At 42.3% G+C, this 19,738-nt stretch overlaps 1 protein-coding gene across 2 annotated transcripts; it reads left to right on the forward strand.

Moving 5' to 3' along the window:
- Positions 1 to 5,515: 5,515 nt before the first annotated feature.
- On the forward strand, positions 5,516 to 9,597 carry LOC148010186 (uncharacterized). 2 transcript variants are annotated; one of them, XM_087673070.1, is made up of 2 exons: positions 5,516 to 6,166; positions 6,329 to 9,597. In XM_087673070.1, exons 1-2 carry the CDS (start codon positions 5,617 to 5,619, stop codon positions 7,027 to 7,029), a joined length of 1,251 nt encoding a protein of 416 aa, XP_087529196.1. In that variant the 5' UTR covers positions 5,516 to 5,616; the 3' UTR covers positions 7,030 to 9,597. The 2 variants fall into 2 exon arrangements, 1 of the variants encoding a protein (XP_087529196.1); XR_015689733.1 differs by having other exon boundaries at positions 5,517 to 7,810; positions 7,918 to 9,586.
- Positions 9,598 to 19,738: the final 10,141 nt, after the last annotated feature.

Here is a 19,738-nt window from a genome sequence, read left to right on the forward strand (position 1 = left end):
ACAAGTATCTAAGCGGCTTACACACTCTCGCTTCGTTTTAGGCCTGATAGGCTTGTTGAGCCACTTTTGGTCATCTTGTCAGGTTTTAGGGTTTCTTGCTACGTTGTCTTACCCGTTTTAGGTTTGTTTAGGGTCTTTGGCTCAACTGGCTGTCGTTAGGACTCTGGGTCTCGCAATAGCCTACTTGAGCTACTAAGTGGTTGTGTCCTACGAATTTGCCTATTCCCTATTCCGGAATCGAGTTTTGCACATTGGGAGGACTCACAAAGGTTTATGCAGTTGAACTCTAGCCAAGTCTGGTCTAATTTCCTAAAAATTTGGAAAAATCCTAACTCAGCCCAACTTGTCCGAACTACAGGGGCCAAGTGATGGATTTGGATGGGCCAGGGCCGAATGGAAATTGTGGGCCGAGTGTGTCACTCGAACGGGCCGAGTTGTCGTGGCCAAGGGTCAAATGGGAAGCTCGGACAGGGTGACTCGGACGGGGTGATTCGGATGAGCCGAGTTGTCGTGGTCGAGGGCCGAATGGGAAGCTCAGACAGGGTGGCTCGGACGAGGTGATTCGGATGGGCCGAGGAGATTCACTCGGATGGGCCGAGGGGGTCTATTCAGATGGGCCGAGTCATGCGGGCCGAGGGCCGAGTTTTGATATGGCCGAGTGAACTTTTAGCTAGAACGTCTATCAAAGACTCGCCTTCTAGCCACCCACGCACTTATCTGCGAGAAAGCCCGATGCAAGAGCTGGTTTGATAAAGATTGGCCAAGGGCCGAGTTGCGAGTGCGCCGAGTGATATGGTCGGACGGCCGAATTGACTAGTGGGCTAAGTCGACTAAGAGTAAGTGGACCGAGGGCCGATTCTGGGACTCGGTCTAGGAACCAGCCACTCGAACGGGCCGAACGGCATGCGACAACAGCAACGAAGGCACTAATTTGCTCAAATCTTGTGACACATGCAATCATGTCACACAAGAGCTTCCAGATCAGTACCAAGGCATAAGGGGAAGGGTTTGATATACCTGGAATGCGCAGTAGACTCCCTAGCAGCAAGATCGAATCGAACCTCCAAGAGCTCTCTCTCTCTCTCTCTCTCTCTCTCTCTCTCTCTCTCTCTCTCTCTCTCTCTCTCTCAATGTCAAGGTATGAAATGAGCTCTTCCTTGACCTCTTGGCTCTTAAACCCCTTCCCGGGTAAGGTTTTGATGTCCCCAATCACTCACTTGTCGACATTTAACATCCCAAGCATTCTTTTTTCCCATTTTTGCATGATTTGTGCCCTGTTTTGCCCTATTTTACAGCAGCAAACCCTACGCTTTTCCGATCCGATTTCCTAATCCTAACCTACGCTAAATGCAACAAAGATCGAAGGCAAAAAACTGAAATGACTTCTCCATCTTTTCCAATGATCAAACCAACAAAATAACCCAAAATACTTACTTGTTTCGAAGATCAAAAAACCCAAACTTCCTACCTATCTTAAGCTCCGTTTCGGGGATGAATCCCTTACTTCGATGCTCGATATGAGGCGCGCAAGTGCTCAAGCTTGAATCCGTTGGTCCCGGCAATGGAACCAAAATGTAGTGGGAGCTCGTGCTCAACTGCCAAGACCCACGGACCACTTATTGTTTCAAGCGTTTCAAGCGAGCTCTCATGGCTATCTCTCACCTAGTCGACGCGCCGTCGATCATCTCAGGGTGTAGTGAGCTTACCTTGATGCCAAAATGAGTTGCCTCCTCTCTTGCATAGGCCGGTAGCTCCACAATCCTAGATGCTAGCTCAAGTATCCTCAAGCCTCCTCCATCTCCAAGATCCATCCACCATAGCCGTGTGCGTGAGAAAAGAGAAGAGAAGATGAGAGAGAAGAAGAGAGAAGAGGAGATGGTGAAGAGCTTCACCCTCTTGATCCCTCACTCCCTCACACTCTCACACTCCCTCTCTCAAGAGCACACAACAAGCAAGGTGAAGAGAAGAAAAGAAGACGAGAGGACTCTTGTTAGCCACACACCAAAGAATGAGCTTCCATTTACTTTTTGAACTTTATATACAAGCCCTAAAATCCCATGGGCACCCATCCCTTTTTACATAACCGGCCATTATGGCAAGGTCCCTTTTTCTAATTCCCTCTTTTTGCTTCATGCCCTAAGCCTATATCCATCTATTCTTTTACAAATGGGATAGGAGGGAGTCTGATGCTCTTTTACAAGAGTTTTTAGAGTTTTTTGAGGTACCTTTCATTTTAAATTGTGCTTTTTGCCTCAGCTTAGCTTCAGGGGCCGCCTCCATGCCTTTGCTCTTTTTCTATCATTTTTTCGCTTTTTCCTTCATTTTTTTGCCATCTCGAATTGAGGTTAACACCTGTCAGGCAAGAGACATCTCATAGGTCTAGAAGTCATGCATGTAATGGGTCTCAGGGTAAGACAAGAGACCAAGCACAAGCACAACTGATAGAGCAAGAAGCTCAATGCATAACCATCCAAGATGCATACAAAACTGACAAACCTATGACAGAGATAGGTGTCTGCCCCAATAGGCGTATCAAATCAGCCCACTACAGACTAATTGCAGACATAAAGCTCTCAAGAGAGCAAATGCATGTAACTGTCCCACAAGCTCAAGCTCAAGTGTAAATAAAACTTTGTGTATATCCGAATATACCAAGAGGCTCCCACTGAAAGTATAGTCAAATGCAAATAGAGCAAGCGACGCTCTAATACATGGAGTACATAGCATCAGACATGCCAAATCTTAGTAGGGTACATCCGAATCATAAATCCCAAGCTATCTTAGACCCGTAAAGCATAAGCCTGAAAGCATTCAAAGAACATGTAACTGACAACCAAAGTAATGCCTAGTAGATCCAAAATGCTCAAATATATGTGAAAATGAAGCTCCAAGTAACTGTGAAGCATGGGCAAACCAAAGTGGCATCCATATCTGACCAAAGCATAAATGCAAGAAGCCTAAATGTCAAGCAGTGACAATAGGCATAAACCAGTCCAAAGCATGCCAACTGAAGCCAAATGCCAGTGAGATGACGACTAAGTTGGAGCCTAATCCAAGCTCAAAAGCATTCAAAAACCAAAAAGAAGCATTTGACAACCTCCAAATACATCGGTATGATCATTCAAACCTCCAATAAGCACCCCGTATCCAAGAACCAATGTATACACCAAGTAAATGAGCTTCAGCCCACTGTATTACAGCAAGCAATTAATTGTTAAATGAAGCTCAAACGGTGCTCAAATCTACTCCAAATCAATCCCAAAGCATAGACATAGCATTCCATAACATCCGGGCATCACCGGGCATCAATAGGTATCAAGCAGGGCAATGCCAAGAACCATCAAATAGTAAATGTCAAGTGCTGCCCTATTTTGACAGTCCTGGGACTGTGTATACAACAAAGGGCTGAAGGGGGAAGCACTCGAATCGATCATCAGGAGCCAAGCACTAATGCCAGGGAGTCCAACAATGATCGGGAAGGTTGTCAAGAGTGTTGGGAAGCCAAGGAAGAGCAGGGAAATGCCAGGAGCAGGTCAGTCCAGCCCCCTAAAAATGCGTCAAAATTTGCGCTGGCTATTCCTGGGGGCTGGGGGGACTTCAACAATCCTCGAGGGCACTTGGCAATGAGGGGCTCCAATGTAGCCCGGGAAGAAGCCAATGAAGGTCGGGAAGCTCTGGGAGGAGGTGGGAGATCAAAACATACTTGCAAATGAAGGTGCCATGGTTGCCATTGAAGCTCGGGTTGAAGCTCTTCAAATCTGAGCTGAAGAAAATGTCGGGCAAGCTCCAACGCCTTTGCTTTAATACCAATTGAAAGGGAAGTGGAACCCAGGAGGAAGAAGCTTGGCGATGAGAGCTATGGCGGATGGAGAGCAAGAGCCAAGAGAGAGAGAGACTCAAAAGTGGAAACTCCAACAACCACAATGTGTGGCCAGGCCTTCCTTTATTCAAACTGTCACTAAAAGAATAAAGAATAAGTGACTGTGATGGGCGGCCGTCACCTCCAATGTGCAGTGGCAGGTACTGTCAATGTAGTAATACACGGGTGGCTAGGCGGAGGCGCATTTACCCCCAACAGTTGGCAATGATTATGGGAGGGGTGATTCAAGCCTCATGTGGGTTCTTTGGTTTTATTCAAACGCCTTTTTTGATTGCTATTCTCCTCTCAGAGATAACTTGGGGGAGACCAAAGCTCTCAATTGCAAAGGAGAACAGAGGTGGATCAACCTTTAGGATGGAAATACACTCTCTTGGCACAGTTTGGATGAAGTCACCCAACTCAAGGGATTGAACAAGTAGAAGGCTTGATGGTTAGCTACAGTCATGGGATTGCAGAAAGATCAGTGACCCACAACTTGGGTGACTCGAGGTATCATCCTACTAAACTATTTCAAAATGAAGGTTGGTAAGCCCCTTGCTGATGCATGTAAGCCATGTGATTTTAGTCCAAGGGATAGGAGATATATCTTCAAAGTTTATGAGCATTGAAAGAAGAGGTTACTAAGGACTAGGATTTGAACATGGAAGAGAAGAAATAGGAGAAAGTGGTGAGTACTCCATAAAGGAAACTGAATGTGGTTTTGTGGAAAACAACAATGAATACATGGCCCGCAAGGGAGATGTTAGTTGAATTTGAAAGAACCTCACCTCTTTGTGTCCTTTGTAGAAGACATGGACTCATTGTAGCACCTCTTTTGGGAGTGCCATGAAATCAAAGGCATTTGGGCTATGTTAGTGAAGTGGGTTGACAAAGGTGGCTTCTATGCTAAACTCAACATTAAAGGGGATCTTTTTATGGTATCCTAAATGAATTTGTTGTCGAGTTGTGGGATGTACTAAGAGCCATCACAATTAGAAGTATCAGGAGAGGCATAGAAATTATAAGCTCTTTAGAAAAGTCTCAACTTGATCTTGTTTTGATTTAACTTAGTGCACATTAGAAATCCCCATCGTGCTTAAATATTTTGGGAAGAAGTCCCCTAATTATAAGGTTTATTATAGGTTGGTTCCTATAGAGATGTAACTGAGGTGGGTTGGTTTATGTAGAGATGCAACTGAGGTTGTTACACACTACTTCCCCACTAGCCCAACTCAAAAAGCAAGAAATTGGGCACCACGTCTTTAACACACAAAATGCCCGAATGTCAAAAGTGGGCCATGGCATAGTGATATAGCCAATCTGCTTGTAACTTCATAGCACGAGTTGTCCCATTAAATGCACAACCTTTTTAATTGAAAGGAATGCTTGTCTTGACATGGCTTGGGTGCGGCTTAAGCCCCTCAGTAGGGGATGTTGTGCATCCAAGTTTGTCCGCCAGTCATAAGATGCAAAATCAATCTGCTTTGGACACGTGTCATGATAATCATGCATGTTTTTGGGCGTGGAGGGGTTCCATCTAGGTGCATAATCAACCTTACTTTCACTTGTCTCGTCTCTCCACCTTTGAGAAGATGATGTAAATAATCCAATCCAAGCAATATATATATATATCGTATTTAAAGAAAAATACTTTATAGGAACTGATGCAGTTTACCTGCGCTATACTATTGGAACCGGAGGGCATGCCCATGGCATGTGCCAAGGTGCCATGCCTGTAGGTGAGAGGTTAAGAAACGATGCAGGTGCTTCGGGTTTCATGGCTGAGCAGGGGCCCCATAGCCATCGCAGGAAGTGCAGCAGGCGGCCGACAAGACGGGGCATACACGTTCTGTAGCGGCGGACGGACCATTAGGTGCAGCCATTACTCCTCCTCCTCTTCACCCGTTCTGTTTTCTCTGTCTTCTTCTTCTTCTTCTTCTGAATGGCCTTGTTCGGACGACCTGGATGAGTATTTTCTCAATGGCTCTGACTGGAGAAAGGCTCCCAAGCTCCTCGACCACATCGGGCCTGTCCACATCGCCCGCACATCGGATGGCCGCGGCCGCGGCCTGTATGCATCCAAGGCTGTGAACACCGGGGATCTCCTTCTGATGAGCAAGGCCTTTGCCGCATCGTACAACGGCACCGACAGCATCGAGCTGTACCACAAAATTGCTTCAATCCTGGAGCAATCCCCGCTTGCGCTCCGCCAGTATTATTCCCTTGCTGGAGGTCAGCGCGAGGATGCAGTGGATGCCCCTCCCGTCAACCTTTTTGATGCCAACAGTACCTGTGCAGATAATGACAGTGAGAAAACCCTTGAATTTGATGAGGAACGCGTAGCTCACATATTGAATGTTAACTCATTTAATGGTTTGATCTCAGACCCTAGGGACAAGGATGAAGTTAGGCTTAACGCTCTATGGCTGCTTCCCTCATTTATAAATCACTCCTGCCATCCTAATGCAGGCAGGCTTGTGGTCGGAGAAACCATGATCATCTTTGCTGCACAAAATATTAGAGCAAAACAAGAGATAACGATCGATTACACTGACTGCATGGCACCTCTCAAAACTCGGGAGAAGAAGCTCAATGTGAAGGGTGGTGGGTTCCATTGCCAGTGCAAGCGCTGCACAGTAGAAAGGTCTGTTCAGGGGCAGCTCCAAGAGATAAGTGACCGCTATCATGCACTGTACGACAAAGCTGTGGATGAAGTAATGTTTGTAGTCAGCACGAGAGAAAAAGCACCGGCTCCTGCATGCAAGGAACTTGCTGAGATATATCAGAGCTTGCAGAAGAAAGTCAGTACTTTTGATAATCTGACAAGAATTGAGAAACAGTGGATTTTAGGTGGGTATTCCTGTGCTTTTTTGGGAAATTGGCTTACCATTGGACATTCAACTGATTTTGCTCAGCCATCAAATCTAGTACCTCACACAGCAGTTGAGCTTGTACAAGCAATGAAGGCCACTATACCTGGCATGCTGCGCACTTTGTCATTTGCCACTCTTCTGGCCACAATAGCTCAAAAACAAGAGGATCAACTTGATCTGGTCCCAAAGCTTCTCGATATGGCCATGGATGAGTGCATTCGACTATATGGGAAGCGGAGACCAGATGTCATCATCAAATTGATGGAAGAGTCTGCAAGTATTGTTCCGTTCTTCTAGATTTAGAATACATGAAATGATATGAGTCATGACACATGTTTTTTGCTTCATCATATGCTTGCGGCTTTCTGCCTATATGAAATTTACATCATTCTGAAATTGAGAATCTGGGGACGTGTGGCCTACACCTTTCATGCACAAATTGTGGTCATAGCATCTGAATGGAGATGCTTGGAGCCTGTGCCAGGATTGTCCTTCATGAATTCAAGCTGTGTGTTTGTAGTTGTGTAGTGCTCTCAAAAAGCCATTCAGGTTAATTTTCATGAAATAAGCCTCTCTCTCCTTATACTTAAGCTTGAATTGAAGGGAGTTTATATTGGTGAAGCGTTAACAGAAGCTTTAAATGCATTGAGGTTTCACTTTGCCAGAAGTCTCCCCTTGCCAAATCTCTCTTGAAGTCAGACTAATCGGCATATTACTTCAGTTGATGCCAGCTGGTAACTTTAGCAAGATTGCATGGTTGCACATGTACTTATGGACATGAGGCATGAAAGAGGCTTTCTTAGCCAGAAACCTATGTCAGATTACATGCATTTCCACGGCCTTTTGTCTTGCAGAGGTAAACTTGACAGTCACACTTCTTGCAGACAGTCTGGCTAGACATGATAGACTTGACAGTACATGGTTCTTCCAGACAGTTCACAGATAAGTTTGACAGTACATGGTTCTTGGACAGTTTGGCTAGAAATCTATTGAGCTACTTGTATGGCATGCACGAACTTGACGGAACTTTTACATGTCAACACTGTTACATTGTCAAACTGTAATGTGCTGAGTATTGGTGAGCAATTATTTTTACCTGTGTACTGTCTATGCTTACAGCTTAGAAGTTTTACTTGCCTTTCAGTGGTGTTGAAGCTAGTTGACACCACTGGATATGGTTTACAGGTTCAAATTGCAATGGCAGGTTCCAAGAGGAGAATCCAGTTACATGAATGAGTGAGTTGGTGGCAGATAGTGTCGATGGACTTGACAGAGTTGCACTGCTGAGCAGAGATGGTGAAAATTAACACTAATGGCCTGCTACCAGCTGCAAAATCCAGAGAGGTAACAAAAATCAAATGGACCGTTCGATGACAACATAAAATGGAGGTCAGAATTTCTGGTAAGTAAAAGGGTTGTGTAGCACCAGAGGACTGATACCAGTAATACCAGTATGTTTCCAAGCGAGTGTTGGTCTGTGGAGTCTGCATTGCATGCTGACTTTTCTGGCATGGGCTAGCTCTTAAATAATACATGGAGCTTACAAAGCCATGGAGAGCTGGAGAAGTTAACAGATCATTAGCTCAGGTGAGTTTTCTTCTTGCCAGCAGTTTTCCAAGCATGGATGCTCCAGCAGAGTGATCCACCTCATTTCAAGAGATATGACATGGCAGGTTGCTGGGCTATGACTTGTATTTTAAAAATGAAAACTTCCTAGATCATTGACAGGCTTGAAGCAGCAAAAATGTATCAAGGATAACTAGACAAGGTAGCTAGTGACAGTCAGACCTGGCTTATTATAACAACTGTCTACAGACACGACAGAGGTATTGATCATGTACTAAAGTGCATGGATTCCATCCTTCAGAGAGATGAAAGGACATTGCGAAAAGGCCAAAGATTTTGAAGAGAATCATGTCATATAGACCTTGCAATGTTGGCAAAATGCATTAAAGAAGAAAATTGACACAATTAGAGCAAAGAATACAAGACAAAGCTCTCATGTAATACAGCTGGAATGACAGATCTCATATAATATGTATAGTATGACATAATAACACATAATAGGGGTTACAAGACATGCATTCATCCAGAAATTGGATGAATTGGCAAAGGTGTTTATTGAACATAATCCTGTGCAGTATGGATCATGAGACATGATTGCACATTAGTACAGGGGAAGTCTCATGAGTGCGGACAATGCTGAATGTTTCAAGTTCAACAGTATATGAGTGTCATTGGTGATAACCTGACAAAGGGAATTGTGTTTGGGTATGGTAGATCACAAGTTTTGTTTGCAAAGTTTGATAAAGATTGACGAAAATGTAAAAAGTTAACTTCATGAATGTTTTGACAAGGATCTTAGATATCAAACTTGTGATCCTATTGCTTCTCAAATAAGATTGTCAAAACTCAAAGCTAAATATGAAAAGCAAGAACTCGGAAGTGCAAAAGAAAATTGGAAACAAAATGCTCAAAAGGCCAAACCCTTGAGGTGAAATTCAAATTCATTCACACAATTTATTAAGGTGAGTTATATCAACTCATAAATGAACAGAATAGGGTTTAAATGTGTACTTTTATCAAGAAAGGATGAGAACCAAGATGTATCATTTTAGGGAGCTTTGGGTGGGCCACCCAAGAAAGTCAAAAAGTTTGGCTACTTCGTGATGCCCAATTTGCAATTTTGTTTTAAGATGGGGACGAGGCAACCATCCAAGCACAAAGTTAGCTTCTGATGCATAGTTCTATATGCTTTCATTGGGCTACCATCTTAATGCACTTGTTAGGAGCAATTCTCTCATAACTTAGGAAGATGGGTAGAGCATAAATAGCATGTATCATGCAAACTAGCCTTGCATGACATTTTGAATTAAGTGATCATTGTCATTAAGAACGATAATTATGAAATTGTGAAGATAGGAAAAAAAGGCATGGAAGAACAAACTTGACTTTAGTCGAATCAATATGTATGTGTGTTCACGTTTCTTACTTGATACAATTGTGATTGGCATTGATGCAAATACAAAAACAAAGTATAAATGGGTCGCTTGGAAAATCATTGGAAAAAAAACAGGCTTTCTATACATGTGTAGTGAGCTTAGTTGAATCTACATGTATGGGTGTTGTTGATATTTATTACTTGATATAACTATGATTAGTGGAATTGGAAGTCAATTGAAAAAGAAAGTTGTATTCACAAACTTGGTTGTGTTGATACACAATTGTTTTCTATGATAGTCAAAGTATTCATATCTTGACTTGCTTCCTTCCTATATCAACCACTTTGCTTTCAACTTGCACTAGGAGCAACTTAATCTAATGGAGAAGCATGGGATCCATGCTCAAGTAGGAGCATAAATAATCCATGTCTAACACCTTGCCTTGATTGTCAACATGTAACACATCATGGGATTAGTAGGACTATGATAACAACATATTGACCATGTGATGGGACCTGGAATGGGTCGGCACTAGCTATAGCACTAGTCAGATCTCATGCTTATGACACACAAACACCCTCACAGTCTCGCGGACCAAGAGCGTCAATCTAATGCTAAAGGACACATCGCCCTAAAGCTTAATTCATGCGTTTATAGTTTATAGTCCAACGGTTTTCTTAAACTTCTCAGAGGGAGAACTCTTACACATTGGCAATGCCACGATCACACACATATGGAGGCAACCTCATGGTAGAAACATCGCGGCTGGCCTCTTGCTGCGCTGCTAAACATATAACACAAGCAAACACAAACTTCTCTCTTTTATATTTCTCGTATCCAAAAGATATACCATGCTTCCTCACTTAACAGTCCCTTAGGAAACCGATCCTCTACCCAACGGCAAGGGACAACCTTACACTCTCAATCGTAGGTCAAAGTCCTAAGAAAACAATTGTTATGCAGTCTAAGAGATTTTTCTTTGATACCATGAACCATGCATAGTGCATAATGTGAATGGTTTAGTGCAAAAAAAAAAAGCATTGTGTATCGTGCAAAATCAATCTTTTCATGATTTCCATATTAACGTTTATGTATTGAAACGAGGAGAGACATCGAGCCTTACGCTCATGCTGCCTTTCTCTTTATTGTCAAACAACGGTCTATAAACATAATGCAACATATAAAACAGATTTAAGATTATACTTTGATGCTCAAACTCCCCTCTTATCCTACCATTTAATGTTTTGCATTCGTTGATAAGTATAAGAGTTGTTTTATGTGTAATTTTTTATAGAGCGATAAATACGGACAGAAACGTAGAAACGAGGGTAAATCGAGACCAACCTCGTGCTCTACCTTCATTATACATTGCATAAACACTTATGTAATTTTTTGGATTTTTTTAAAATCATTTTTTACTGTTTTTTCATTTAAAACTTATTTTTAAATCATTTTTTGGTATTTTTCTCTATTTTCTTTAATAAAAAATGACTAGAAATTAAATTGATTATGGACTGTGGCCCTTAGGTTTCTTGACAGTAAAATTTCAAGTTTTGTTGATATTATATCTCATATTTTCTCTTTATTTTACAAAAAATCTTCATTTTACCCCTTAAACGCATGTTTTACGGGTTTTATACCATTAATTTCAGCATATCATCTATGATTTTTTTATTTTCAGAGCATAAACTGATCAAACTCATAGCAAACAACATTATGATGTATAATCAGCTCATGGAAACAATATTTCATCAACCAAATAGCATAAAAACTCATTTTTTCTTCATAAAAATTGAATTATCGCTTAGGCTTTGTGTCTCGGAATCTCGGTTTTGGTACGGGACTGTGGATCAGTCCTCTTTCATTGTCCTCTTCAAGTTCAGCAATATTCATGTCTACATCGATCCGAAAGCAATCCGGTTCCAATCGGACAAGCTTTCCTCCACCATTCTTCATTTTCCTCTTGCACATAAGAACAGCCCCTTAGGGGAGAGAGAGGGAGGAGAGAGAAAGACTAGAATCAAAATTCTCCATCCAGGCCATCATTGATCAAGCAAAGGGCGGCGAAATGATCAGTATACAGGAGGAAATCAAGGCCCATGATCACTTGGGTGGGTTGTATTAAGGCTGCAATCATCATCTCCAAGAATCAAGCGCATTTTTCGGTGCAGATATGGCGCCTCCTCTCCTCACGTTTTTTTTCCATCTCTTACATGAAAGTTTCATGCTACATTAAAATGTTGGGCTTCCAAAGGTCACTAGCCCACTTGGCCCAAGTTTTGTCCACCTCTTCGCATCTTGACCGGTTTCTTGGCCATTTTTTCGTCCGGGCTCCAAATCGAGCTCTGAAAAATCCTGGGCGTCCGGCTTGACATCCCGCATTGATTGGCAACTCATGACAACCCGCATGGCAGTCTGAAAAATTATCAAAAATCAAGTGTCACTCGGACGTCTTTTAAGAGTCGTATTTCACTTTGTGCTTAAAATCGTCCTAGCTGGAGCCGTCACCTTCGATGTTGAATAGTTTTTCTCTAAATTTTGGATTTTTTTGCAAATTTTAGGCACATCCCGAGCTTAAAACTCCGCTCTCATTGGCGACCATGGGATAGGGCGACTTAGCCCGTCGAATCCCACAACATATCTGTACAAAACAACCAAAGGAAGCATCAAGCTGATATAAAATAGATAATATACGAAAACACAGCACAGTGCTCACCCTATCTCCTGACAAAACCAAGGCATGATATCCACAAGGAGTAGGCCTAGCATAGTCTGATAGAAGGTTCGAAGCTAGTTACTAACCAACTGCTCCAACACGACCAAACTAAAAAGAACTATCAAAGAGGTTGCCCTTAGTGGGGGTCTGAACTACCTACCTAACTAAGGACAACACAGCCAGGAGCTTCTACTAGGCAATGACTCCTATAGCCTAATCAAGAAGTATTTTCTTTCAGTACATTTCGTCTTTTAGGTTTTTTTTCCATACTGGGGCATATAAAAAGGAGGGAGTTGAGCGTAGTGACCCAAGGAGAACAGGGCATCAACCTCAGATCCTGTCTCGGTACTCAAAAGCCTACCAAGCCCTCGCAAGGCGACACTTGATCCTTTTTTGACGCTCACTTTTATTTTCGCTCCAACCTTCCTTACTTTCTTCTTTTCCAGCAAGATGCCACCCCTAGGAAGACAAGGCATTGGCCCCGGGTCTGACTCGCCCCCAGGAATCTACCAGGCCTTCACAAGGCAATGATCAACTGCTTATAAATTTTCCTTTCTTTGCTTTTCTATTTTTATAGGGGGTTAGAACCCCTTTTTACACACCTTTGTATAGATTCATTGTCTTTTGGGATATTAGGGTTTCTCTTCCTTTATCATCATTATTTTTCTTCTGGCAGGCTTTTCTAACTGTCTCACAACTAACAAGAACTCCTAGAATGGCCGCCTAGCAGGCTAGCAGAACAGGGTCACTAGAACTCCCTTCCGAAACAGGTCTTTTGATGTCTGGCAATGTCTTTACAAGAGGCAATGACTACTCAGACCTCCCTTCAGACATACTTTACCTAAACGTGGGACTTCAGACCTTGGATGCCGATCCCCAACAAGAAAAGAAAAATCCCCTACAAGTACACAGACACATATAGCATAAAATACAGTACTCATAAAGGAGAGATATCACCTGGATAGAGCCACGAGAAGCTTCTACGCAACAAAGGCTTTTTCCAAGCTCTCCTTCCCAACCTGTCTAGCACAGAACTAAAACAAGAAATCATTAATTACATGTGCACTAAACAGACAACTGGCCCTCTTGGCCTAACGAAATAAAGCACTTCACTACAAAACAGATCGGCCCTCTTAGCCTAATGAAATAAAACAGAGTAGCACCTACAGATCCGTCCCCGAAATAGCACAAATATACAATAGCATGCCCCTCTCTAAGGAGGAAAAACCCAGAGCTCCTAGCCTAAACTAAATGCATAAGGTTATGACTTATCCCTCCTGCATATATAGCAAGAGGCGTACGCATAATATGTTGTTTAATCAGCCTATGGGTCCAGGATAATAATGGTAGATTGGTCTCGGCTATTCTTTGCATCACCCATATCAACCATCGCCTGCCATATATTGCATGCTCTGATAACATTCCCCACAAGTGGCCGGGTCTTGTTTCATCATTAATAGCAATATCCAAACTAGGACCACAGTTGAAGAAAAGGTCTTCTTCATAGGTAAGATTTGCCAGTGAATCCGCAAACTGATTCCAATAACGTGGAATAAGTTGAAATGACATTCTCTCAAACTCCTCAAGTAGGGTCATCGCAGTTCGATGATACATACAAAGAATGGGATTCCGCACTGTGCATGTCCCATCTAGCTGATTCGGGATCAATTGGTAATCCCCTTTTACTAACAACCAACGAATACCACCTTGCTTGGCAATATGCAGTCCCATAAACAAGGCTTTATACTCCGCCATATTATTAGTGAATCCTACCTCGAGATAAGCAGCTAACTTCATCGTAACTCTACGTCGGGGATCTCGGATTACTACTCCAATACTCCCTTTTTTATTAGGGTCCCTGGACGCTCCGTCAAAATATAATATGTACGTCCATAACGGGTTTACGCAGCCTACTATTACGAACTCCTCTACTCGTAATTATGATAGTCAAAGTTTAGCATGTTAAGAGGATGAACTGACGGCTCCATCCCACCTTCATTGAACTCAACAGGGATACTCGTCAACAGTCGTAAGCAGTGATGGTAGAAGACTTTGATCTCCCACACAAAGGTTCCGTCTTCTTGCTCAATCACTTTGTATTCTTTGCTCCACCAGATAAGTTTCCCCTGATGGTATCCCTGCTCTAGAAATAAGGGATTAACTGACCCATCAACCAACTTTTAAGCTCTTTTGCAGGTCTCAAATGATGCCAGGAGGTATATTTCACGGTGGATTCCGTGAGGTTTTACGGTGGATTCCGTAAACTTTGATGAAACCGGGGCTTATACACAAAGTGGATTCTTTGTGCGAGAAGTTGATAGGAACGCCTGTCCTTTTTGGGCGTTTCATTAATTTAGTGTGTACATGGGTGATTCCATAGCGGGTGATTCCGCAAAATGCATATTAAATTAATAAATGTTTATGAGTTTAGAGTGCGCACTCGCAATAAATTAAGGTTAGGATTGATTTCTAACCAGTTGATTTATTTATGTAGCTGAAGACTGCTAGGTATTCACTTTTGTCAGTTTAATTGTATTATTTTACTAACGATTGTGAATGCTTCAATTGATGTGTAGAGATAGCAGCAGTGGAGAAGGAAAGCATTGGAGGATAGCGAGTATTCGATTTATTACTTATATTTTGATGGGCGCATACCTTAGGCATGGCGCCTATATTTTGTTGCGCCTATTTATTGAAGTGCTGGATATTTATTTATTATTTTTGTATATGCATGGACGCACAATTATGTTATTTGTACTTGGACATTGTATTGGACATGCCAGACTCTTTGGGCACCGCCCATTAGCTTTATTCCTATTTTGTGCTAAAGCAAACTCAAAAGCTAAAAGCTTGCTATTTTGTAGTTTGGGCTATTATTTGAGCTTGAAGATGATTAATACATAAAATACATACTTTGTGGAGCGCTCACACAAGGCATGGGGGGAGATTGCACCCAATTGGTCTCTTGTTCATGTCATTCATGCTTTTTACCTTGAATTTTGTGCAAAAAGTAGAGTTCTATTGTTCTTGGGGACCTTCCGGCATTCACTACGCGAGCATACAGCATCCGATCTGCGCACCATCAAATCATCCCCAGCATGGACCTGCAATGCATTTTCTTTGTATTAGCATACTTAGAAATAATAAGGTTTAATCTTATTAAGATTAACCTTATTTTTAAACTCTACTCCCTGTAGATCAGTTAATAAAGCCGTAGACCTATTTTTCCCTAGCCTAACAATCTTGTAGAGACCATTCCATTTAGGTTCCAGCTTCCTTGGAAACAACTCCCTATGCGCATCATAATATAAAACTAATTGCCCTTTTTTAAAGGTATACTTCTTCGCTCTAAGGTCATGCAACTGCTTCATCTGACGTTTAGCTACATCCTGGTGTAATAAGCTCTACAATTTCAGCTCATTCAAATGGGCTATGGTCGTGAAACGTTCAAAGAGCGAATCCTCATCTCCGAAAGAGTGGTTAATTGCAAACCATATGGTTGGCAACTCGATTGCAAGGGGTAACACACACTCTTCTCTATAAACTAATTTAAATGGAGTATGGCCGGTAGCTCGCTTGAACGTTGTATTATACGCCCATATTGCCACATACAACTTCCTGTCCCAGTCTCGTTTCTTCTCAGAGACTATTTTAGACAAGATACCTACAAGTTGCTTATTAGTACTTTCGACTTGTCCGTTTGCTTGCGGATTATAAGGGGTCATTTTATTATGCTTGATTTACCAAGCTTCAGTCAGGCTTTTGATCACTTTGTTCAAAAAATGGGTTCCATGGTCCGACACTAGCAGATAATCTGCTTTAAAAGAAAACTTGCAGTCTCTTTTGCATTGTCTTGCCTCGTCGCCCGCGCTTCTGACCACTTTGTAAAATAATCAGTTGCTACTATAATGTATCTCTTCTGGGTAGTAGACGACAGGGTAATAGGACCCACAAAGTCAATGCTCCACTTCTCAAATGGAAGGATAGCCATAATAGGCATAAGTGGACGTTTCCTATTTTCTCTGGTGTTCTGGTGTCATGTCTTTGACATATATCACATCTCTTAATATACTCAAAAGAATCTTGGAAGATGGACGGCCACCAATATCTAGTGCGTAAAGCTTTCTGCGCCGTCAACCGTCGAGCGAAGTGCCCTCCACATGCAGAGTCATGGCACTCTTCTAAGATGAAAGGAACCTCGCCAGGCATCACACATCGGCAATAGATATCATCAACACCCTGCCGATATAGTGTCCCTGCGATCAAGGAAAACTTCAAAGCCTGTTGTTTGATTTTTCTCTTTTCTGACTTTGATAGACTAGTTTCAGTCTCTCATGTTGATAAATAGTGTGTAATAGCAGTATACCAAGATGGGATAGAAGCTGCATCAATTTTAAACATTTCTACAATGTCGCTTCCTTCAGCCAAAGTCTCTTTCGGCTCCCCAAAATCTACAAGGCATTCCACAATACCCTGCAACCTCGGTGGCTTACTCTTAATCTCATAATCGAACTCCTGCAAAGTGATTAACCACTTTGCCAAACGATCAGGCGGTTGCAGCTTGTTCATAAGCAATCTAAGCCCTTCCGCCTTTGTATAGAATACTACCTTTTCATAGAGGATGTAGTGCCTGAATTTCTTAGTCCCAAAGACCATCATAAGACACAACTTCTCCATATAGGTGTAGTTAATTTTTGAAATGCCTAATTTTTGACTAGTAAAAGCTATCGGATGATACAACTTTTCCTCCCAAATTTGGGCTAAACAGAGCTGATATTATGCATGGTGGCTGCTGAAAATATATAGAACACCTCGCCTCTTTTAGGTGCTTTTAAAACGTGTGCTTTTACTAACTCCTGTTTCACATCCTCGAAAGCTACCTTACAAGGGTCGCTCCATTCAAATAGACAGCTAAAGGATAATAAGTTTGTTAATGGCAAAGTTCTTTCTGCCAAGGCATTTATAAACCTCCGATAGTACCCTATTGATGACAAAAAGCTATGAACCTCTTTTGGAGTGCGTGGTGGACTCATAGCGACTATGACCTTGATCTTTTCAGGGTCAATTGTGATCCCTACTGAACTGACCACATGACCTAGCAATAACCCGTAAGGCACTCTAAAGACACACTTCCGTGGGTTAAGAGCGATACAAAATTGTCTGCAGTGCTCAAAACACTTTCTTAAAATAACCAACATCATTTCCCTTATAGTGGCTGCCCCCAGGTCATCAATAAATAATTCAGCTCGTCTGGGGAGATGTCACCAAAGGTCTTGTCTGCTGTTCGTTGCCATGATCCAGGTGCATTGCACAAACCAAAGGCCATCACATGGTACACGAAAGTACCAAAGACAGTAATGAAAGTCGTTTTCAACTTGTCCTCTTCTGCAATTGCTCTGGTTATATCCCACAAAGCAATCCATGAATGAATATATTTTCCTACCCGCTAATTGATCCAAAATCTGGTCAATAAATGGCAACGGGTAGTAATCCTTAACCGTCTGCTTATTCAGCTCCCTAAAATCTACACATAGTCAGATCTGGTTGTTTTTCTTCTTCCTAATAACGACTCGTGAACACCATTCTGTGTGTTGTGCAAGAAAGATTAACCCAGATTTCCTTAACTTCTGTAACTCCTCAAACAACCTGTCCCTCAGTTCGAAAGGCATACGCCTTACTTTCTGACGCACAAGACGACTGCCTTCTTTTACGGGAATAGTATAAACAACTAGGTTGGGAGGAATGCCTCTCAGCTCATCATAACTCCAAGCAAAGATATCGCGGAATTCTTGAATCAAGGACACATAGTCCTCCCTTTCTGCTGAACTGAGCATGGAACCTAATTTAATTGGCCACAAATCATTCGGCGTGCCAAGGTCTAACTCAATCATATCCACGTCTCTTATCCTATCTTGCGGCTCTATCGGCTCATTTAGAGTTATTTGATAAATATCCTCTGTAGTGAACCCCTCTTTAGATTCATCGTTGGATGATGTCTCACTACCAGATGGATCATCTACTGTCTCTAATTCAGTAGAAGATAAAGGAGCTCTCTCACTCTGAGGAGACTCAGGGTAAGCATTAACTACTACTCGATTAGAACCTCTACCTAGAACCACTCGACTGACGGGTATATCGACTTGACAGTCTGTTCGTAAGATCCAAGGCCTTCCTAGCAAAACTCAATAGCTAGGACATCCTGCAAATCTTATCACCGTAAAGTCCAAGAAACATTCTACACTCGCAACTGTAACATGGACTCTAGTAACGCAACCTTCTGGTTGTCTTAGACTATCATCAGCCATTCTAAGAAGGGTGAAGCTGTCTTTTTGGATGCCTAGACCCAACCTCTCCATCAATTCTGAGCTCATGATATTGACGGAGGATCCAGTGTCTACAATAGCATGTTTCACCAATATTCCATCCACATAAGCTAGAACCCTAGGGCAATTCTTTTCAGCATGATCAAACCAATCTTCCCCTACTCGTGCTATGCCCAAAGGTTCTACAATATACCTAATACGCAGGATCTTCTTAAATTCCTTGCGTACTCTTGGAGATAATTTAATCAATTGCAAGAGGTTCACATCTGGTTTAACTTCGCAAAGAGAACTTGCTTAATCAAAGTCATGATAAGTAGCCAAAGCTCTCTTTTCTCGCCAAACCGTCCTCTCTTTTGGTCTTTGGACCGGCTTTGGTGCTTCTTTCTTAACTCTTGCCTTCTTTCTTGGCACTTCCTTATCCTTCTCAGGGTAAACTTTCTTGTCAACCGGCCTTAGCAGTCCACCTTCCATGCTAGGACTCTGGACTTGCGTCCCCTTGTCCTCTTACTTAGGGTTTCCTTCAACCGGTTTTTCCTTATCTTTGTCAACCTCTTTAGCCTTTTGGCCTCTTGTTACGGCTCTTAGGTTAGAGGTTTCAGCATCATTGACTCGCACAGCCTCAATAAGGCTGACTCCGTTGCCTTGTGGCAACTCTTCTATAGTGGTCTTTCCCCTCTGCAATATTTGTCTTGGTGCATCATTCTGCTACAAATTATTTCCTTGCGCTCTATGATTCACAGGACCTGGTTGTTTACTCCCTTGTTGGAGGGAACTAATCTTACTCCAATAGGTAGCAGCTAAGTGGCCCGACTTCCCACAAATGTCACATTTAACATTTGGACAGTTTCTTGGGAAATGTTATCCACCACACCACTTACAGCTGAATCTTGAGGATCCACCCTCTTCAGGGTGTCGACTCCCTATCAGATTCTGTTGCTTCTTTAAGAAATTAACGTCAACGGCTATTTGTCGATATTGTTCGGAAATCATGTCGGTATAATGCTTCATCATATCCTTAACTTCAC

This window comes from Lygodium microphyllum, chromosome 30 (genome assembly GCF_053477565.2).
Source record: "Lygodium microphyllum isolate KBCC chromosome 30, Lygodium_microphyllum_v1.1.10, whole genome shotgun sequence".
Classification (NCBI taxonomy): Eukaryota; Viridiplantae; Streptophyta; class Polypodiopsida; order Schizaeales; family Lygodiaceae; genus Lygodium; species Lygodium microphyllum.